The sequence below is a fragment of the Elephas maximus genome, chromosome 16, assembly GCF_024166365.1.
Source record: "Elephas maximus indicus isolate mEleMax1 chromosome 16, mEleMax1 primary haplotype, whole genome shotgun sequence".
NCBI lineage: Eukaryota > Metazoa > Chordata > Mammalia > Proboscidea > Elephantidae > Elephas > Elephas maximus.
The window spans coordinates 34,231,325-34,255,672 of record NC_064834.1 but is presented as its reverse complement, the minus strand read 5'-3'; the positions used below and the strand labels follow the sequence as shown (position 1 = coordinate 34,255,672).

General features: G+C 37.2%; 1 protein-coding gene across 1 annotated transcript in view; it reads right to left on the bottom strand.

The window, feature by feature from the left end:
* The window catches only part of PCDH15 (protocadherin related 15), a 999,309-nt gene that overhangs the window by 185,025 nt on the left and 789,936 nt on the right, over nt 1-24,348 (bottom strand). Inside the window, exons 23-24 of the mRNA XM_049855421.1 lie at nt 6,560-6,700; nt 3,876-3,988 (exon numbers count right to left, since the gene is read on the bottom strand). Of these exons, the coding sequence (XP_049711378.1) occupies nt 3,876-3,988; nt 6,560-6,700 (254 nt within the window). The remainder of the gene's footprint in view (nt 1-3,875; nt 3,989-6,559; nt 6,701-24,348) is intronic.

Genomic DNA, 24,348 nt, shown 5'->3' with positions numbered 1-24,348 from the left:
CGAAGGTATTAATAATTAGACTTATTGTTGAGAGTGAATGCTTCAGTGATTCAAGGTTTTGATTATGACTTCAACCACCATCTGTAGTCAGATTACTTTCAAACCTTTATTTTCAGCCAAGATCTATCTTTCCAGAGCCCCAGTCTTGCATATCCTACTGCCTTCTACAGGTAGTCCCCCACTTATGATTTATTCAAGTTAAGATGACCCATACTTATGACTGTTCTTTACATCTTATCATTAGTGATATATACTACATACAGTGTTAAAATATATCTGTAAATTTATATATAATGTTTTCAATCTCCAAAGATGAACAAGAATTGAATTTATAAAGATACTGATCATAAAAGGCAATATAATGAAAACTAAAAGATGAAATGAGGTACTTGACTGACGTTGGAACCAGCTTACAGTGGAGTTGTTGGGAACTACCTGTACTTATCTTTCAAGCACATTAATGTAAACATCTGAAGTTACGTAAATCAAGTTTCTCACAAAACCTATATTCATAACTGTACTTCATTAATACTTCTACTTGCTCCAAATCATAGGTATTGATTCATGTGGACACTTCTTTATCTTAAATATCAAGCTTTTTATAGAAGGTGACTTTATATACTTATTTACATCTTAGTCCTCTTTCCTTTCCTTTCCCCACCTCCTCTGAACTATCTTTATTCAGGTTCTCACTATTTCTTCGTGTTTCCATTCTTAACAGTTTTAAATTCAAATATCAAGGTAAGCTTTCTAAAATAAAATAAAATAAAATAAAATAAAAAATCCTCCTCCCTTCTGTCTCACTAGCTTAACCTCTGCTCTAAGCTAAATCTTCTTAGGTAGTTCTTAGAAATTATGAGAGCAATAAAACCACAAACTCTGGAACATGATAAAGTCCTCCATGATCTAAAATCTTAATTTCTTTTGAGCCTCAATTAGTATCATCCTTTAATGAAGAGGCATCACTACGATTGGTGTCAAGCAGTGTGGTGACTCATGGTGTCCCCTCCATGTACCGCCTCTCGTACCAGCCCATACAGAATCCTTAGTAATGTTTATTATCTATTTTAACCATAGAATAATATGTAATAAATACAGCTGTAAATTGTTTAAATGCAATACTTCTTATATTATATGAATACTAACAACAAAGTTGTTTTATAAAATCTTACTACATTGAATTACAACATTATTAGTAACGAGTGGAAGCTTTCTTTTATTTTTCTCCTTCTTTTACTTTAATTACTACATTATTCTCAAAAAGCTATAGATATGTTCACAAATACTAGCTATCACAATATTGTAGCTAAAACACTAGAAAATCTGACAAAATTAACAACTATAAAAATGTGCAGATGAAACCATGTGATTCAAAGCACCATTGTAATTGAGTAATAATGACAGCTCTGACCAGAGCACATTAACCAAAACCAAACCCGCTGCCGTCAAGTCGATTCCGACTCATAACCACCCTATAGGGCAGAGTAGAACTGCCCCATAGAGTTTCCAAGGAGTGCCTGGTGGATTTGAACTGCCAACCTTCTGAGTAGCAGCAGAATTCTTAACTACTACGCCACCAGGGTTTCCAGAGCACATAAGAAGTTTCAAAAAGTAAATTAGCATAGAGTTTTAGCCTTGCGGGTTGTAAAAATGACTTGGGGTGGTGTCTGGCCTCCTCTGACCCCACAAAGGGGGGAAGGAGAACCCAAGATAAACAGCCCAAGGCTGATTCCTATGAGGAGAGGGCAGACATGCCTCCTCTCTCAGCCACCTTTACCAACTCTGACACCAGCCGTTCCTCCCACAGCACTCTCTACTCTGCAGAGTTTGGTAATTCATTGCAGTGGCTACAAAGAACTCACAGACCATACTCACAATTTTGTGGGTTATTAGGTGAGCAATAGGTTACAGTTCAGGCTCAGGAACACTCCGGGGTACAGTTCTTTCATCAGCATAGCCTCTTCCCAGCTGTGCTCGAGAGCAAGTCTCTCGCTGGCCCTCGGCCTCTGCTCAAAGGTACTCAGCTTTCCCTCTCTGAGGGCCAGGAAGCCCACAGAGCCATCTCCTGCTGCCAGGTCTCTCCTGCACTGCTTCTCACTATCTTCACAGTTACAGCTCACTCTCTCTCTATCTCCTGGTCGCAGGAGCCTCTCAGCACAGGAATCCCAGGTCCAAAGGACACACTGGCTCCTGGCTGTTCTTCCTTGGTGGTAGTGGGATCTTCCTCTCTGCTCTGGAATTGGCTTTCTTTTAAGGCAAAACTGAACAATCCCCTCGGGGGGCCACAACTATCCTCTCACACAGTCCTGTCCAGTCACCTGGGTGGGAGTTACAAGACCATGGCTAGAAAGGCCACACAAAAGTAATTAATTGTACCACATAGGTATATTGATACATGTAAGCTGGGCTTATAAAAAAAAAAAATTGTTGTTATAACTCACTACAGGAATATTTTCTTAAAAAATAATTTCTGCTGAAGTACTGCATGAAAATTTCAGACAGTCACTTTGGTGCCATCTCTCTCAGTGTCACCTGGTACAGTTTGCACCTCCCACACTCTCCTAGTGATGCCACTATGTCCAATGTCCATTTTGTCTCTGGAGAGACTGAACTACTAAAAATTTCTGGAACTCAGTGTAATCTCTCACAAATTAATACTTATTTATAGAAACTTATTTTTACTTCTATATATGCTGATTCTTTAGCTTGGCATATCTTTGTGTATTGGCTGAAATCTGTGTTTCCTTGAAGATACAGTTCACACTAATGCTGATCGTGTTCAGAAAGTGCTAACGTCCCTTCAACATGCTTCCCCCTTACTGTCAGTTTCTCGCTGTTGTTGTATTTTCACAATGTACTGTGATTTTTTCATATACTTCTTTGTTTCCACTTCTGGGCTGTGAGCCTCTGGAAAGCAGTGACTGGATGTCTCTTAATATCATGTCTAATCTAAGTATATTGTATATATATATAGTATATAGTGATTTTCTTCAATCTTTGGTGAAAAACACTGCCTGATATTTGTGTTAGTGTGCTAATAAAAGTACTTTAATGTTTTAACTTAATGGAGACAAAACAATCATGAAAGAAAATTCAACTATATTTGCAAAAGAGTATTATAAGCATTGTTATTACTCATAGCAAATTATGAAGCAATCATAAAACACAGTAATTATAATTAAAAAAAAATTTCTTCAATACATTCCTAACTTCCTGAGGATAATTATAAAAAACAAAACAAAACACTGCTGTCAGTCGATTCCAACTCAAAGCAACCCTTTAGGACAGAGTAGAACTGTCCCATGGGGTTTCCAAAGAGCAGCTGGTGGATTCAAACAGCCAACCTTTTGGTTAACAGCCAAATGCTTAACCACTTGTGCCACCAGGACTCTGGATAATTATACATATACATACATACATATATATACACACACACACACACGTATATATATGTGTGTATATATAACCCATAAAAACCTGCTGCCATTGATTTGATTCTGACTCACAGTGACTTGATTCTGACTCATAGTGACCCTAAAGGACAGAGAAGAGCTGCCTCATAGAGTTTCCAAGGAGTGCCCGGTGGATTTGAACTACCAACCCTTTGGTTAGCAGCCATAGCTATTAACCACTACCCACTACGCCACCAGGGTTTCCAATTATTGTAAAAGGATCCATTGTTCATCAAAGTATTACTAAAACAGGTATCTTTTAAACTAAATTATTAATTAGCTATTTTAATTTTTAAAATTATGTAAAACGTAGAAAGGATCAAAATAGGCTGGAAGCCTACCTCATATAAATTCATATCATGTCAATTTTGAGAAGCAAAAACATCTTTCATATATTTTTTAAAAAAAGATAGGAACTGATACCTATATTCTTCTTGTGTGAAGCGTGGGATTTCTCCAGGATGTAAGACAAGAATTTTCACCGTGGCACTGCTGGACATCACTGGTTCACCATCATCAAATGCAACAACCACCAACTTAAAAAGTAATAACAATCATGTTAAAGACTAGTAACAAGAAGAAAATAGAAGTATCGTTGTTACAGGTATATTTTTAACCATTGGACTGCAGGAGTCCAGAAGGGGGAGGAATTGTTATTGCTTCCCTGCTTACCAGGTAGCAGACACTGTACTAGAATATGTTACGTATATTCTCATTTAATCTTCACAACAATCCTACTAGCTCCCACCCAGGTGTAAGTATTTTCACTTGCCAGATGAGAATACTCAAAGAAGTTAAGTTATAAACTCTATGATACAAAACTACCAAAGTGTTTTTTGATACTTCATCTGTCCAATTATAAACTCTTTTCTCTTTCCAAAGTTCCTCTGATGTCTACAGTAAAAACACATGCCTTTATAAGTACCAATACACTTATTTAAAAAGTGTTAAATTCAGTCACATCACTAGCAAAAGGCTAATTTCCTTGCTTATAAAAAGAAATTAATTTTTCCAGTGAATTAATTATGCACAGGATTATAAGACAGAAATACTTCACACTAGAGGGTAAAATGTAGAAGACTTTATAGTTTAAAAACACGTTGATGTAGAGTCTCTTAAAAAGTTAAAAATACATAAAACCAAGTTTTTACTGTATAGCAGAAATTGTTCAAATGATGCCAACCAAAGAAAAACTTATGCTTAAAATTTTAACATTTGGTATGTTCTATATTATTTATTACTGAAATAGCTTTTACAGTTGATCATTTTCTCTGGTAACTTATACCAAAAATAATTCTAATGTTTATCTTTAAGAAATGTCAAATACTTCCAAAAGCATATTTTTCTCTGGGATGTACATTATTTTGGAAGCTTTTTGGAAGCGTTAGGTTATTAGGAAACCCTGGTGGCATCGTGGTTAAGTGCTACGGCTGCTAACCAAAGGGTCAGCAGTTAGAATCCACCAGACGCTCCTTGGAAACTTTATGGGGAGTTCTACACTGTCCTATAGGGTCGCTAGGAGTCAGAATCCACTTGACGGCACTGTGTTTGGGTTTTGGGTTAGGTTATTAATCTAAATGAATTCAACATAAGTCTGGAAGACCATAACCAGGGATCATCCTGATAATCTCGATTTATCTTTGAGTAAATGCGAAGAATTTACAAACAGCACAATTATTACAACCAGTAATAAAAGCTTGCAGACATAGTCTTATTGGTATTCACAAGGTCAACTGATAAGGGTATTTTTCCAGGATACCATCAAAGGCTTTATTTGCAAGTGACAAAAACTATTCTAAGTAGCTATATAAAGCTGTGGAAACCCTGGTGGCGTAATGGTTAAGCGCTACGGCTGCTAACCAAAAGGTCAGCAGTTTGAATCCACCAGGTGCTCCTTCGGAACTCTAGGAGGCAGTTCTACTCTATTCTATAGGGTCACTATGAGTCGAAATCGACTCGACGGCAGTGGGTTTGGGTTTTTTTTTTTTTAATATATAAAACTGAAGCACTTGAACATTTAATAAAATAGTTTAATTTATGATAATATTTTTCAATATTTTTGACATGTAGAAACAGGCATTATATTTTCAACTATATTAAAAATATATGAAAGAGAAAAGAGGTAATATGTTCATTTCCACTGGTAATTAAAGAAGAATAAGTTATAACAAAATCTAATAGATATATGGAAACCCCGATTGCATAGTGGTTAAGAGCTATGGCTGCTAACTAAAAGGTCAGCAGTTTGAATCCACCAGGCATTCCTTGGAAACTCTATGGGGTGGTTCCACTCTGTCCTTTAGGGTAACTATGAATCAGAATCGACTCAATGGCAATGGGTTTGGTTTGGGGTTTTTGGAATAGATAAATATTTTTCATAGCAGATATGCAAAGATTAAAATCAACAATAATGTCCAAGGTTCAGTGATATTAGAAAAATGGGTTCTCTTCTGAAAGACTGAGAGCACATGTTGGGGGTTAATGTTATTTTGAATTTTTTGGACACATAATATATTAAGAATACATAAACTTGATGCAGCAATTCTGCTTCTAGATACTTAAGGAAAAAAATTGGACAAGTAAACAGTAAAATTCACACAAGGTGGCTCATGACAACAGAGATATTATTATTACAAAAATTAGAAGCACCCTAATTGTCCAACAACAGGTTATTAGTTTTTTAGATTAAAGTAAAATATCACAGTATATTTATATAGTAGAATGCCATGTAGCCATTAAAATAATAGCATCAATGGTATTTATTGGCATGGACAATAATATATTATTAAATTCACAAAGCAGCATGAATGATATGATTATGTCATTTCCAAACATATATTTGTTTCCATGTATTTGAATGGGACATCATCATAAGGACAGAAGATTGAAAAAGTAAATTCTAATTATCTCCAAGATGTGAGCTATCAAGTGATTTTTATTTTTTACTTAACCGTATTTTTAAAGTTTCTGTAGGTTATACATGTATTGTTTTATAATTCAAAACACTATAAAAGGAGAAAAGAGAAAAACACAGTCATCCATGAAGCCAAACATTTAATGAAAATTTCAGTAACAAAAAGACAACATGGGAATAATGACACACTGACCTTAAAAATTGTAGTAGGTTCTTCATTAAGATTGACTCGAGTTATTACCAGTCCAGAATCTTCTACTACGTCAAAAATACTGGCAGGGTAAGGAAACTGGACATCATCTACTCTGTACCTCACATGGCTTGCAGGTAATCCCTAAAATGAAATGATATTAAATTACACTCATAAAATGAAAACAAAAGGTAGTAAAAATGCTAAACTGACTTGTAAAATGTATGGCCCTTTAACAATGAAAATTCACACTTCATGATTTCATACTTGCAGATTGCAGAATCTTCATTGCTCTGGGATAACTCAGTCTGAATCAATGAAATGTCTTTATTAAGATTGTTTGAATACGATTTACGTGAGAGGAAAAAAACGAAGGCTATCTTGCATATCTTCTCCTTCCACTTTGCTTTCATTATATGAATCACACTTTCTTCCCCAAATACTCAGTGTCTCCATACTATTTTATCTTCTGAGACAATCAGAAGTTTTTTTTTTTAATTATACTTATTTGAGTTTTATCTGTGATACTCAGAGAATGATAAAGTGTAGAGGATTGCAGTAAAGTGAAGAAATGAACTTTAAAGGGAAAGAAACTAAAATTTACTTTCTATTCTATGCCAATTCTCTTGCTAGATGTTTACCTAAATTACTTAAATTAATCCTCACAATAATCCGTTAACCAAAACCAAACCTGCTGCCGTCGAATCGATTCCAACTCGTAGCGACCCTATAGGTAACATTAATAATGATGATGATGGTAATGCTAGTAAAATAATGACCAGCTAACATTTGTTTAATGCTTACCATGTGTCAGGAACCATACTAAAAATGATACATTTTTACTCTTACATTCATTTCATAGCTAATGAACTTGAGGCTTATTAAGAGTTAAAGAATGCAGAATTTTTCCAGACATAAGCCAAGGTAAGTTGAAACACAAAGAAAAATAATACATTTTGAAAGAAAAAAAATTGACATTTGACGATTTTTGTATAGAATCAAAGGCTTTTAGGATTTTCACTGCCCAATTATTGGACGTATATGAGCCAGGCCTTTCTACCTAGTCTGTTTTAGTCTGGAAGCTCCGCTGAAACCTGTTCAGTAACACAGAAATACACACTCCTCCACTGACAGACAAGTGGTGACTGGGCTTGAGGTACATTAGCTGGGAATCAAACTCAAGGTTTCCACACGGAAGACAAGAGTTCTACCACTGAACCACCAGTGCCCTCTTTCAGTGCTTACAGCCTCTATAGCTCTTCATCTTGTCTTACAAGTAAGTGGGAGAGTTTGACTTCAAACCTAACAGGCCATCAACATTGAAAAAAAAAAAAAAAACACAAAATTTTTACAAAACAAGTTATTCTTTAAAAGGCATACTACCAGACAATAAATTCATTTTCTATAGCATTTACAAATTGTAACAGAATCACACTAATACATAAACACAGCCCAAAAGAAGTTTTCTTAAACTTTACATAAACTGAAACTAGGCTATGGTTCGATTTATAGTAGGCAAGCAAAGGATTTCTCTGGTCAGTGAAATGTATTGATCTCCGTTTATGTCCAGAGGAAACTTGGGAGGTTATTAGTTATCTCCCTATCTTCAGAAACTACCACTACTAAGCCATAGCACTCAGATACGTTTTGAAAGGTTTTAGCTAAAAACAAAACAAAACAAAAAGCTGTAGCAAGGTGTATATGGGTTTTTGTGTGAGAGACTGACTTGATTTGTAAAATTTCACTTAAAGCACAGTAAAAATTATTAAAAAAAAAAAAAAAAAAGCTTTCAAAACATTTCTAAGAAACCCAATGTAGCATTTAAAGACTTTGGCCATTAGAAAGAATCTCCCCTACATGTAAACACTTGGTGAAACCAAACCTCATTCTACCCTAAGAAGTGACGGATCGGGGTTGCTGCTTTTCTTCACCGCAATATAACTCTTCACAGTTTTGAAGATGGTTTCCAATGCTTGTCGTTTGTACTACTCTTAGGCATTCTTTTCTTGGCTTGAAAATACCTTTCAGTCTTTTCCCCATGCCTTTTCAACTTATCACGGTTTGTTTTTTGGAAATGTATTCAAACTCTGGATTCAAATGAATAAAACAAATCATCTGATTGTTTTATATCCCTATCAAGGAAAACAAATGCTTTAGAAATCAACTCAGTGAATACATCTAATTTCATTCTTTAGTTCAACTGGCTTAATTACAATGTCTCTTTACTGGAACAGATACTTTAATCACATGAAGTAAAACATATCTTGCTGTTCCAAGAAAGATAAACTTTCATAAAGAGACTATAAAACAGTCTTAGAGGAAACATAATTTATAGAAAGTTAGTAGGAAATCCTATAAAATGTGTGCAATCTCATATAAAGAAGGGAGGAACTATTTAAATAGTTTGAGAATTTTACTTTACTTGCCTAGCCACCAAAAAGTGTTATTATGAAAGGGAAAATTTGCAGAACAAATTAACCAAGACACAAACATTAATAGGAAAGTGGTGAAAAGTGTCTGCCAAGATTCTCCTCTCAGCGGGCAGCGGTAGCTAAGGAGAAGTTTCCTATCACTCTGCCACTTGGAGACTTTTGAAGGGTAACTATAATTACTTTCTTCTCTAAAATTTTATGGAAACTGAGGATATGTGAGAAGCCTACTAGGGCAGTTTTTTCAAACATTCTTATTTACCATGGCAGCTATTCCTATAAATCGAGCCAACTCCATCCAGTAGAGCAGGTGTTTCTTCAGATAACTATGTTTTTAAAAGACTGATAAAGTGCTGGTACAGCAATTCACTTTAAGGTCAACTTCCATGCACCAAAAGATTATTTGATATTTTTCCAGAATTGTCAAATAAGTGGCATGCTGTCCATTAAAAGGATATATTTTCTTAAATAAATTATTCAAAATGAAACCATGATATTGCTGAAAGCTTAATCATTCCCATTGTTCTGAAAACCTTGACACAACATCACATATGACAGTTGAAAGTAACCACAATTAGAACAAATTACAAAGGACATTTTGTTTGCCATTACACAAAATATATTTAACTTCAATTGAAAAACTGACATTGTGGAACTAAATGATAATACAACTACTCCCTACTTATCATTATCTCATTATCCAACATTTAACATTTACAACAATAGCAAAAAATCTACTATCCGACTATTTTAGGCATTAACAAGAAGCCTAGGTGAGAAGGGGAGAAGGACGAGGGCGAGGTTTGTGAGAGGGCCCAAGGTTGCAAGCGCCACCACTGCAGTTACTATTACCCAGGTCGGGTGGAGGAGGTGAGCCAGGCCGGAAGCAGGAGAGGAGGGAAGTCAGGCCTCCAGGAGGCAGCAAGAGCCAGGGCTGCAGGAGTCTGGCAGGGGCTTGGAAGTCTCTTCTTCTAAAGAGGCCTCTCTGCCACCTCTACAGACTCTGCTGGGCCCAGGTGGCCGGGCCTCACCTGCCCAAAGGCCTGTCACTGAGGCCCGTCTCCAAAGCCAGTAGAATGGGAAGGTGGAGCCGTTAGGCTCTGGGGTCTGCACGGAGGCCTGGAGTGTGGCCAGGTGATGGTGGGACCCTACTGCTCCAAATATAGCAGGTAATCTCCAACCACCACCACCACCACCACTCCCAACCCCACCGGGCTCCATGGTTCCATGGTAGCGGGGAAGTTATGGTGGGGAAGTGGAGACCACTGCATCACCTGAATCCCAAGATGTGCCAGGGGCACACGATGGGTGATTAGCGACTGGGTGATTAGCAACCGTGGGAACACTGGTGCCAGAGAGGGCACAGCCCCAACTCTCATATAATGCCAATTTTTGCATAACAACTTGGTCTTTGGAACCTAACGTGTTGGTAAGTGAGTAAGTAGTTGTAAATTTATTTCATGTATCCTTTATTCCTTTTGGGTCACTATAAATACCAATCAACTCTGTAGCAACAGGCTTGGTTTTTGTTTGGGGGGATTTTTTTCCATATAATAATTTTAAAATTTTATAAAATATCAGCAATTGTAAGTTTCATAAATTATTTACACCCTATCACTTATCATTTCATTTGTATGTTTATAGTTGTTGTTGCTAGCTATCACTGAGTCACCCTGACTCATGGCAACCCCATGTGTTACAGAGTGTAACTGCTCCACAGGGCTTTCTCAGCTGCAGTCTTTACAGAAGCAGATCATTGGGACTTTTCTTATGCAGAGCCATTAGGTGGGTTCAAACCTCCAATCTTTAGGTTAGCAGGTAACTGCAAACCACTTGCGCTGCCTGGGTAATATTCATTATATGTAGGATACATTCATTCATTCATGCCTGCATTTCTTGATTCATTAACACATGTACTAACTGGACATTGCTGTGTCCTGGAATTACAAAAAATGAACAAGTTCATGGCCAAGTGGAGAACACAGAACTCATCTTATATTCCTTCCCTTCTGATGGTCATTGCCAAATAATCCAGGTACCTTAGCCTTATAAAACACTGAGCACATTCCCACCTCTAGGAATATACCATTCTGAGTAATCCATGCTTTATTTTCTTAATAGCACATATCCTTATCTGAATTTATGTTACATGTTTACATGTTTATGGGCTTGCAACCTGTCTCTCCCTCTCAATTGTGTGCTCTGTGACAGCTGATGTTTGTCTCACCATTATTTACCCAGAGCCTAAAACAGTGCCTGGCATACAGGAAGAGGTCAGCAATAATTTGTTAAGTGAATCTTTATGATACAATGTGATCAATGCTTAAGTATGTGTGTATACTGAGATGCCAGGATGCACAACTCCAGGAGGGTATGCCTCATAGAGACTATGATGAGATGTGAATGCTGTATCCTGAAGTTATGTTGTTAGGTGCCATCGAGTCTGTTCCAACTCAGTGACCCTATATACAATGGAACGAAACACTGCCCAGTCCTGTGCCATCCTCACAATTGTTGCTATGCTTGAGTCCATCATTGCAGCCCTGTGCCAAACCATCTCACTGAGGGTCTGCCTCTCTTTTGTTGACCCTCTGCTCTACCAAGCATGATGTCCTTCTCCAGGGACTGGTGCCTCCTGATAACATGTCCACAGTACATGAGATGAAGTCTCACTATCCTGGCATCTAAGGAGAATTCTGGCTGTACTTTTCCAAGGCAGATTTTTTCTTTCTTCTGGCAGTCCATGGTATATTCAATATTCTCTGTCAGCACTATGATTCAAAGGCATTGATTCTTTTTTGATCTACCTTATTCGTTGTCCAGTTATAAATGTATGTAATCCATACTCCTGCTTGTAGCAGCCATAGGTGTTGTGCCGTCGAGTCGGTTCCGACTCATAGCAACCCTATGCACAACAGAACGAAACACTGCCTGGGCCTGCACAATCCTTACAATCGTTGTTATGCTTGAGCTCACTGTTGCAGCCACTGTGTCAATCCACCTCATTGAGGGTCTTCCTCTATTCCGCTGACTCTGTACTCTGCCAAGCATGATGTCCTTCTCCAGAGACTGATCCCTCCTGACAACATGTCCAAAGTATGTAAGACGCAGTCTCTCCATCCTTGCCTCTAAGGAGCATTCTGGCTGTACTTCTTCTAAGACAGATTTGTTCGTTCTTACGGCAGTCCATGATATATTCAATATTCTTCACCAACACCACAATTCAAAGGCGTCAACTCTTCTTTGGTCTTCCTTATTCATTGTCCAGCTTTCACATGCATATGATGTGATTGAAAATACCATGGCTTGGGTCAGGCACACCTTAGTCTTCAGGGTGACATCTTCGCTCTTCAACAATTTCAAGAGGTCCTTTGCAGCAGATTTGCCCAATACAATGCGTCTTTTGATTTCTTGACTGCTGCTTCTGTGGCTGTTGATTGTGGATCCAAGTAAAATGAAATCCTTGACAACTTCAATCTTTTCTCCTTTTATCATGATGTTGCTCATTGGACCAGTTGTGAGGATTTTTGTTTTCTTTATGTTGAGGTGTAATCCATACTGAAGGCTGTGGTCTTTGATCTTCATTAGTGAGTGCTTCGAGTCCTCTTCACTTTCAGCAAGCAAGGTTGTGTCTATCTGCATAACGCAGGTTGTTAATGAGTCTTCCTCCAGTCTTGATGCTCCATTCTTCATATAGTCCAGCATAGAGATTAAATAGGTATGGTGAAAGAATACAACCCTTATACACACCTTTCCTGACTTTAAACCAATCGGTATCCCCTTGTTCTGTCCGAACAACTGATTTTTGATCTATGTAAAGGTTCCTCATGAGCACAATTAAGCGTTCTGGAATTCCCATTCTTCACAGTGTTATCCATAGTTTGTTATGATCCACAGAGTCAAATGCCTTTGCATAATCAGTAAAACACAGGTAAACATCCTTCTGGTATTCTCTGCTTTCAGCCAGGATCCGTATGACATCAGCAATGATATCCCTGGTTCCACATTCTCATCTGAAACCAGCCTGAATTTCTGGCAGTTCCCTGTCGATATATTGCTGCAGCTGTTTTTGAATGATCTTCAGCAGAATTTTGCTTGCGTGTGATATTAATGATGTTGTTCTATAATTTCCACATTTGGTTGGATCACCTTTCTTAAGAATAGGCATAAATATGGATTTCTTCCAATCAGTTGTCCAGGAAGCTGTCTTCCATATTTCTTGGCATAGACGAGGGAGCACCTCCAGCAATGCATCTGTTCGTTGAAATATCTCAATTGATATTCCATCAATTCCTGGAGCTTTGTTTTTCGCCAATGCTGTCAGAGCAGCTTGGACTTCTTCCTTCAGTACCATCGGTTCCTGATCATATGCCACCTCTTGAAATGGTTCAATATCAACTAATTCTTTTTGGTATAATGACTCTGTGTATTTCTTCCATCTTCTTTTGATGCTTCCTGCCTCATTTAATATTTTCCCCATGGAGTCCTTCACTATTGGAACTCAAGGCTTGAATTTTTTCTTTAGTTCTTTCAGCTTGAGAAAGGCCATAGGTACATGCTTTAAAAGCAGAAAGGAAGTAAATATTGGGGAAGAGGATTTATAAAAGAGATGATATTAGAAACTATTAAACAGAGCTCTCAAAAATAGAAGATAGGTAGAGAAAAAATATTCAATGAATATCAGTTTAAAAAGATTCCTGGATACAGTATTGAGGAAAGGAGACCATCTATTAGAATAAAGAGTCTTCTCCTTTTTTTTTCCTTGACTGTATGAGTACAAACCACTACCTGTTCCTTAACTTCCCAGTCTCTGTCCTTATTTCCTATAATATTTCCTTAATTATACTTAATAGATTCTCTTGTTATCTAGTGCTGCTATAACAGAAGTACCACAAGTGGATGTCTTTAACAAAGAGAAATTTATTCTCTCACAGCCTAGGAGGCTACGCGTCTGAATTCAGAACACAAGCTTCAGGGGAAGGCTTTCTCACTCTGTCAGCTCTCAGGGAAGTGTCTTATTACCAATCTTCCCCTAGTCTAGGAGCATCTCAGCATAGGGACCATAGGTCCAAAGAACATGCTGTGCTCCTGACTCTGCTTTCTTGGTTTATAGCAGTCCCATGTCTCTCTTCTTGCTTTTCTATTTTATATCTCAAAAGAAGCTGAGTTAAAACACAACCTAATCTTGTAGGTTGAGTCCTGCCTCATTAACATAATTTCCACTAATCCCACTTCATTAACATCACAGAGGTAGGATTTACAACACATGAGAAAATCACATTAGATGACAAAATGGTGAACAATCACACAATACTGGGAATCATGGCCTAGCCAGGATAACACACATTTTTGGGTGACATAATTCAATCCATAACAAGCATTACGCCTAAACAATCAGTTGCCTATAATTTGGAAAACTTGTTTTTTTTATAGCATGCTCTAAAATGTAAATAAATCTAACTTACTGAACAGATAAAAACAGTACAGAATTTCCACTTCAAGTTTTCATTAAATTAATTAATACTCTTAATATTACTATTGGAGACAAAAGATGCTATCCCCAGTACCTATAGGACAAGGGAATAATAAAAATAACTAATAAAATTTATCATCTAATCAAACCAAATATTTCTCTGACTGATATAAAATCAACCCTGGATAAATATAACTATGTAAGCAACCATTTGAAGCAGGAAAGAAAGAATATACAATCCATGATCCAACATGTAAATAAGGAATAGAAGAACAGGTTTCCAAAAGTAATGACTTCTTGAAATACAGCATTTATGATATCTGTGTATGCCTTAGAACATGCTACCAATGCTTATATCTCCATTAACCAAAGAAAAAAAACAAACCTGTTGCCATCGAGGCCATTCCGACTCATAGCAACCCTATATAACAGAGTAGTACTGCCCCATAGGGTTTCCAAGGAGCAGCTGCTGGATTCAAACTGCCAACCATTTGGTTAGCAGCCATTGCTCTCCACTAGTGTAATAAAAATAACGTTTACCAGAACAAAGAATTATCAGAAAAGTTTGTTTAGATGGTTAAATAAGTTAAGCTTTTGGCATTTTGGGAATTGAATTTTAATCCACATAAAAAACTTGTTCTTATCATATCAGTTATATTGGGAATATTTCTGTTAATACTTGCTTTAAAAAGATTGTGTGCTAAGATTTGAAATCTAAAATGTGATTTGAGGTCAAGGGGTGGATAGCTCTGTAAGTTTCTATAATGGTCTCAAATTCCACAACATGGAAGTCATTATAATGTTTTCAAAATACATATATATATATCTATGCACTCATAATGTGAACTTAGAAATATGCCTACCTTTGTGAGGTTCTGTAACATTAAACATAATCTTTATGTACCATAAGTCATAAAAAAAGTTATTTAGAAAAACTCTGAATTTAGCCATATAAACATAGAAGTAGAAAAAGAATGCGGTAAATAACCTTTAAGTTGACTTTAACCTGACATGCTGTGATAAAAAAAGACATAATATAGTTAATCTTTGTAAACTCACCATGAGACATGAGCTTAAACAACCTCCCTAATCTTTAACCTTGAAGAAAACATCTCTAACCCTTGAGAAAGGGTTAACATACTGGTCTTTGAGGGAACACTGGTTCTTATTGTGTGAAGCCAAGGTGAGAATTTCACATCTAAACCCTGAATTTCTGCTCACTCACTGAGAGAAGGCAGAGGCAAACACTGAGAGCATGCTAAGACTCTGCCCACAGCTGCTGGCCTTGGACCCTAGCTACAAGTGACCTTCATCAAGTTCAAGCCACGGTTAAGCTCTCCTCCCAAGATCTCTCTTTAAAAGTAAAAGCCCAAAGCCTAAAGATTTGGACTCTCAGTCACAAAAGGACAAATATTGTATGAGACCATTACCGTACAAACTCATGAAAAGGTTTACATACAAAAAGAAACAATCTTTGATGGTTACAAGGGAGGGGAGGGGTGGGGATGGAAAAATACTTGTTAGAAAATAGATAAGTGGAAACTTTGGTGACGGGTAAGACAGTACACAATATTGGGGAAGCCAGCAAACCTGTACAAGGCAAGGTCATGGTACCTCCATAGACATATCCAAACTCCCTGAGGGACCGAATTGCTGGGCTGAGAGCTGTGGGGACCTATGATCTCAGGAACATCTAGCTCAATTGGTATAACATAGTTTATAAAGAATATGTTCTACATTCTACTTTGGTGAGTAGCGTCTGGGGTCTTAAAAGCCTGTGAACTGTTATCTAGGATACTCCACTGATCTCACCCCTTCAGGAGCAAGGAAGAATGAGGAAAACTAAAGATACAAAGGAAAGATTAGTCTAAGGACTAATGGACCACATCTACCATGGCCTCCACCAGACTGAACCCAGTAAAACTAGATCGTGCCCAGCTACCACCACTGCTCTGACAGGAATCACAATAGAGGGTCCCCGACAGAGCTGGAGAAAAATGTAGAACAAAATTCTAACTCAAAAACAAAGACCAGACTTGCTGGCCTGATAGAGACTGGAGATACCCTGAGAGTATGGTCCCCGGACACCCTTTCAGCTGAGTAATGAGGTCACTTCTGAAGTTCACCCTTCAGCGAAACATTGAGCAGACCCATGGAACTAAACAAGTTTAAAGGGGCACGCCAGCCCTGGGGCAGGGACTGGAAGGCAGGAGGGGACAGGATAGCTGGTAACAGGGAACCCAGGGTTGAAAATGGAGAGTGTTGACGTGTTGTGGGGTTGTTAATCAATGTTATTGAACAATGTGTGTACTAACTGTTGTTGAGAAACTAGTTCATTCTGTAAACCTTCATCTAAACTGCAATCAAAAACAAATAAATAAATAAAACAAATGTCCAAAAAAAAGATTTGGATTCTAATAATTAAAGTAGCATTATAACTGTAATTGTTAATTCTGATTCTCCAGTTCTAAATGAATGTTGTGAGGTCTTACTTGAGTACCTTGCCGTGACTACTTTATAATAAACTAAATGTGTTTATGCATGTCAAGCTTGAGTATCTGTTAATTCTCTAAGATGAAATCCTCCCAACATTCTCTATGACCTAGAAGACCTCTGATAATTTACTTACCACAGAACATGGCTAAATTGCTGGCAAGCTTTCAATTTACAACCCAGCAAAATCTGTTCATAGAAGCTTAAACCTACCTACTCATATTCATCTCTCAAGATGACAAACAATAATGAGAAAGATATTTGTACTGTACTATACTCATTTTTTTTTATACTCATAGTTTTGTACTCATGGACTTCACAGTTGTTCAGATGAGGGACACAAAAGGTACATAGACAAATACAATGATCTACTAACATTTCTGATAAGAGCATGAATGAGAAGCACGCAGTGCTATTAAATCATTTAGTCAGTATATGAAGGAGCTACAACTAAAGCACCAATTTTACAATTTGTAGTCAAGCAGACTTTATACTACATTGTGTGGATGCTCATATATGAAAATATAGATCATTAAATATGTCACAAAAATATATTTTGATTTATAGAGATTATAGTGATTATCATATATGTAGAATTAGATCTGGTATATCACTTGAGTATTAAAATGGCATACTAAAATGCATTTTATGTGTCAAGATCTTGTACTCAAATGGATAAAAGTAGATATGTATCAGTATGAAACGACATTAATTAAAACATGTCTGTTTAAATAAAAAGCCATAATAATTTCGGTAAGAAATTATTTAAAATACGTAGGTTTTGTGTGTGTGCGTGTGTGCATGAGGTTTTAGAGGCCCTGTAAGCATGGTATTGTCATGAAACCTTTGTTCTCAAGTATTAGAAGACAGTACATGACATAAAAATTACCCCATGAGTCTAAACCAAAAAAACCAAACCCATTGCCACCAAGTCAATTCTGACTTATAGCTACCCTATCAGTATAGGCAGTGATATTCTAAAGTTTAAAACTGATGAGGATATAAGCAGAATTTCAAACCAGGGGTCAAGTTAAGATGTTTGCCATCATGCTGAGGGTGAGGAAGAGGACGCGGAAAAATTAACTCCTTGTGCCTGACATTGTCCTCCGTAAACATAAACAATCCAGTCAAATGGGTCTTATTATTCCTATAAATTATATTTACAGAAGTTAAATAACTGCTGTACAATCTTTTTCCTAGTTAAACACAAACGCCAACACTAGTGACAATGGTCAATAGCTTTGAGGGATTCTGGGGATGTTTGCCAACACTAATTGCACTCAGAAAAGACAAGATTCATGATATCTATAAAGAAATGAATAAATTAATTTGTTCATGTGTTAGGCCTCTTTCCAAATATGACATGAGGAAGTATACGACTTATTTAAATGTTTTGTGATTTTCAAAATGTGAAAGGCATGATGTCAACTCTATGGTGCCCTTCAATCTATTAATTCTGAAAAAAAAAAAATTAATTTTGACACGTGTAAAACTCTGAAACTTGCTCTTGAACGTCGAGCAACTACAGCAAAAGGAAGAATTGATAAAGTAAAAGAACTGAACAGAAGATTTCAAAGGGTGGCTCAAGAAGACAAAGTAAAATATTATAATGACATGTGCAAAGAGCTGGAGATGGAAAACCAAAAGGGAAGAACACGCTCAGTGTTTCTCAAGCTGAAAGAACTGAAGAAAAAATTCAAGTCTCCAGTTGCAATAGTGAAGGATTCTATGGGGAAAATATTAAATGATGCAGGAAGCATCAAAAGGAGATGGAAGGAAAACACAAAGTCATTATACCAAAAAGAATTAGTCGATGTTCTACCATTTCAAGAGGTAGCATATGATCAGGAATCGATGGTACTAAAGGAAGAAGTCCAAGCTGCTCTGAAGGCATTGGCAAAAAACAAGGCTCCAGGAATTGACGGAATATCAACTGAGATGTTTTAACAAACAGATGCAGCGCTGGAGGTGCTCACTCGTCTATGCCAAGAAATTTGGAAGACAGCTCCCTGGACAACTGACTGGAAGAGATCCATATTTATACCTATTTCCAAGAAAAGTGATCCAACCAAATATGGAAATTATAGAACAATATCATTAATATCACACACAAGCACAATTTTGCTGAAGATCATTCAAAAACAGCTGCAGCAGTATATCGACAGGGAACTGCCAGGACCTCTTTAAAGTGTTGAAAAGCAAAGATGTCACCTTGAAGACTAAGATGCACCTGACACAAGCCATGGTATTTTCAATTGCATCATATGAATGTGAAAGCTTGGCAATTTCAGAAGAGGATGTGGAACCAGAGATATCATTGCTGATGTCGGATGGATCCTGGCTGAGAGCAGAGAACACCAGAAGGATGTTTACTTGTGTTTTATTGACTATGCAAAGGCATTTGATTGTGTGGATCATAACAAATTATGGATAACATTGAGAAAAATGGGAATTCCAGAACACTTAATGGTGCTCACGAGGAACCTTTACATAGATCAAAAGGCAGTTGTTCGGACAGAACAAGGGGATACTGATTGGTTTAAATTCATGATAGGTGTGCGCCAGGGTTGTATTCTTTCATCATACTTATTTAGTCTGTATGCTGAGCAAATAGTCCAAGAAGCTGGACTATATGAAGAAGAACGGGGCATCAAGATTGGAGGAAGACTCATTAACAACCTGCATTATGCAGATAGACACAACCTTGCTTGCTGAAAGTGAATAGGGCTTGAAGCACTTACTAATGAAGATCAAAGACCATAGCCTTCGGTATGGATTGCACCGCAACATAAAGAAAATAAAAATCCTCACAACTGAACCAACAAGCAACATCATGATAAAGGAAGAAAAGATTGAAGTTGTCAAGGATTTCATTTTACTTGGGCCCACAATCAACATCCATGGAAGCAGCAGTAAAGAAATCAAAAGACGCATTGTATTGGGCAAATCTGCTGCAAAGGACCTCTTGAAATTGTTGAAGAGCGAAGATGTCACCCTGAAGACTAAGGCGCGCCTGACCCAAGCTATGGTATTTTCAATCGCATCATATGCATGTGAAAGCTGGACAATGAATAAGGAAGACCGAAGAATGGACGCCTTTGAATTGTGGTGTTGGCGAAGAATATTGAATATACCATGGACTGCCATAAGAACGAACAAATCTGTCTTAGAAGAAGTACAACCAGAATGCTCCTTAGAAGCAAGGACGGCGAGACTACGTCTTACATACTTTGGACACGTTGTCAGGAGGGATGAGTCCCTGGAGAAGGACATCATGCTTGGGAGAGTACAGGGTTAGTGGAAAAGAGGAAGATCCTCAACAAGGTGGATTGACACAGTGGCTGCAACAATGAGCTCAAGCATAACAACGAATGTAAGGATGGCTCAGGACCAGGCAGTGTTTCGTTCTGTTGTGCATAGGCTCGCTATGAGTCGGAACTGACTCGACGGCACCTAACAACAACAACAAAACTCAAGAGTTATTAGTGTGAGGCATTACTACTGGAAAAGCAAGTTATTTAGATAGATAGATAGATGATAGATGGATAGATGGATAGATGGGTAGATAGACAGACAGACAGTCACTACAGTGTTTTGTTTTGTTGTTTTGGCAATGGGAATACAGCAGACAAAACACCCTGACATGATAGAGCTCACATTAGATTTCTTAATGGGAAAGTGATAATGAGTCTATACAATAACCAGGTGGGAATAATGAATGCAACAGAATAAATGTAAATTTAGATTAATAAAATAGAAGCTTATAATTTCAATTATTTTCTTTATTTACTCAATATTTTTATGACTTTCTATTCTTACAGTGAGTGTTAAACACAATGTGCTTTGACTCAATGATGAGAACATAAGTGATTACCACAGAAGGTGATGCAAACCTGTATGAAAGATGTTGCAAACTTAACAAACATAGGGAATTTCAATGAGAGTATAATAGATAAAAATAATTAAGTCTTTAATATCAGGGGATAGCCTCATGTAGTCATTTTTTTAAATACACAATTATCACGAAATTACTTAGACTCACATAATTTTCTTCATAATAATGGCAATCACATTCTGTCAGGGAACACTAAAACCTATTGTTTTCATTAACATACACATTAAGTAATTTGTTTTCAAGTACACAAAGATTTCTCTCCCTGATGTGGTTTTCAAAATTCTTTATCCCAATATCTTTGAAAACAACTAATTTGATTTATTTTATAACAGTATAATTGACAAAATCTCCCAAGTATGACTTAGCATACTTCAGCATACAGGGATTACTGTCAATTAGTTTGTATTATTTCTTGCAGTCATAATGACTTAAGTCATTTTTTTTAGTGGCTCTAATGGATGCTATGAAATCCATAAAAGACACTTGAAAAAACTGCAGGTCAAACTCTCCATATAACCACTGAGGTGACCGTATGCTTTTCTTTTTTCCTCCCCCTCCCTTTTTTTACACCTGGAATGACTAATATATTTAGAGAACTTACTGAAACAACACTCTTATAGGCAAGTTCCTTATGCCAGTTATCGCTTACATAATATAATGTGTGTTTATAGTTCAGTTTCCACAGTTATTACATTAACATAGTAATTAAAGATTCCATTGGTGCCTTGTAGCCAGTTTCGACTTAGACAACCAAACTAAACATTTCCCAGTCCTACGTCACCCTCACAATCGTTGTTATGCCTGAGCCCATTTTTGCAGCCACAGTGTCAGCACATCTCATGGAGGGTCTTCCTCTTTTTTGCTTACCTTCTACTCTACCAAGCATGATGTCCTTCTTCAGGGACTGTTCCCTCCTGATAACATGTCCAAAGTAAGTGAGACAAAGTTTTGTCATTCTTGCTTCAAGGAGCATTTTGGCTGTTCTTCTTCCAAGACAGATTTGTTCTTTCTTTTGGCAGTCCATGGTATATTAAATATTCATTGCCAAAACCATAATTCAAATGCATCAGTTCTTCTTCGGTCTTCCTTACTCATTGTTCAGCTTTCATATGATAATTGAAAATACCATGACTTGGGTCAGGCACATCTCAGTAGTCAAAGTTACATTTTCAATTTTTAACACTTTAAAGAGGTCTTTTTGCAGCAGATTTGACCACTGCAATTACATCTTTTGATTTCTTGACTGGTGATTCCATGGGTGTTGATTGTGGGTCAAATTAAAATGACATCCTTGACAATTTCAATCTTTTCTCCTTTCATCACAATGTTGCTTACCGGTCCAGTTGTAAGAATTTTTGTTTTCTTTAGGTTGAGGTGCAATCCACATTGAAGGCTTTAATCTTTGCTCTTCATCAGTAAATGCTTCAAGTCCTCTTCACTTTCAGCAAGTAAGGTTTTGTCATTTGCATATGGCAGGTTATTAATGAGTCTTTCTCCAATCTTCAGGTAGTCCAGCTTCTCGGATTATTTGCTCAGCATACAGAATGAATAGGTATGGTGAAAGGTACAACCCTGACACACATCTTTCCTGACTTTAATCTCTGCTGTATCGCCTTGTTCTGTTCAAACAACTGGCTCTTGGTCTGTGTACAGGTTCCTCACGAGCACAATTAGGTGTTCTGGGATTCCATTCTTCACAATGTTATCTGTAATTTGTTATGATCCACACAGTCGAATGCCTTTGCATAGTCAATAAAACACAGGTAAACATCTTTCTGGTATTCTCTGCTTTCAGCCAAGATCCATTTGACATCAGCAATGATATCCCTCGTACCATTTCCTCTTCTGAACATGGCTTCAATTTCTCGCAGTTCCTTGTCGAGCTGCTTCTGAATGATATTTACCAAAATTTTACTTTTGTGTGATATTAATGATATTGTTCAATAATTTCCTTATTCTGTTGGATCACCTTTCTTTGGAATGGGCACAAATATGAATCTCTTCCAGTGCATTGGCCAAGTAGCTGTCTTCCAAATTTCTTGGCATAGACACGTGAGCGCCTCCAGCTTTGCATCCATTGTTGAAACATCTCAATTGGTATTCTGCAATTCCTGGAGCCTTGTTTTTTGCCAGTGTCCTCGGTGCAGCTTGGATTTCTTCCTTCAGCACCACGAGCTCTTGATCATATACCACCTCCTGAAATAGTTGAAAGTGGACCAATTCTTTTTGGTACAGTTACTGTGTATTCCATCCTTTTTTGATGCTTTCTGTGCTGTTTAATATTTTCCACACGGAATCCTCCAATATTGCAACTCCAGGCTTGAATTTTTTGCTTCAGCCTCTCAGCTTGAGAAAGGCTGAGCATGTTCTTCACTTTTGATTTACTAACTCAGGTCTTTGCACATGTCATTATAATACTTTGTCTTCTTGAGCCGCCCTTTGAAGTCTTCTGTTCAGGTTTTTCACATCATCATTTCTTCCTTTCACTTTAACTACTCTATCTTCAAAAGGAAGTATCAGAGTCTCTCTTGACACTCATTTGGTCTTTTCTTTCTTTCCTGTCTTTTTAAAGACCTCTTGCTTTCATAACGTATGATGTCCTTGATGTCATTCTACAACTCATCTTGTCTTCAGTCATTAATGTTCAATGCTTCAAATCTATTCTTGAGATGGTTTCTAAATTCAGGTGGGATATACTCAAGGCTGTACTTTGGATCTCATTGATTTGCTCTAAGTTTCTTCACCTTAAACTTGAACTTGCATATGAGTAATTAAAGGTCTTTTCTGCAGTCAGCCACTGGCCTTGTTCTCACGGATGATATTGAGCTTCTCCATCGTCTCTTTCCACAGAAGTACTCTGTTTCCTGTGTATTTCATTTAGCAAGGTCCACTGGTATAGTTGCTGTTGATGTTGTTGAAAAACATTATTTGCAATGAATAGGTCGCTGGTCTTGCAAAATTCTGTCATGCGATCTCTTGTGTCCTTTCCATCACCAAGGCCATATTTTCCAAGTACTGATCCTTATTCTTTGTTTCCAACTTTCGAATTCCAATCACCAGTAATTATCCATGCATCTTGATTGCAAGTTTGATCAATTTCAGATTGCAAAAATCCCCAATTTCATCATCTTTGGCCTTAGTTGTTGGTGTGTATTTGAATAAATAGTCATATTAACTGTTCTTCCTTGTAGGCATGTGGATATTATCCTATCCTATCACTTATCCTATCACTGATAGCATTGTACTTCCAGATAAATCTTGAAGTGTTCTTTTTGATGATGAATATGATGCCATGCCTCTTCAATTTATCATTTCCAACATAGTGGACCATGACTGTATGATTCAAAATGGCCAATACAAGTCCCTTTCAGCCCACTAATGCCTAAGATATTAATCTTTATGTGTTCCACTTAATTCTTGATGAATTCTAATTTTCCTAGGTTCATAATTGTACATTCCACATTTTGATTATTCATAGATGTTTTCAGTTGTTTCTTCTCAT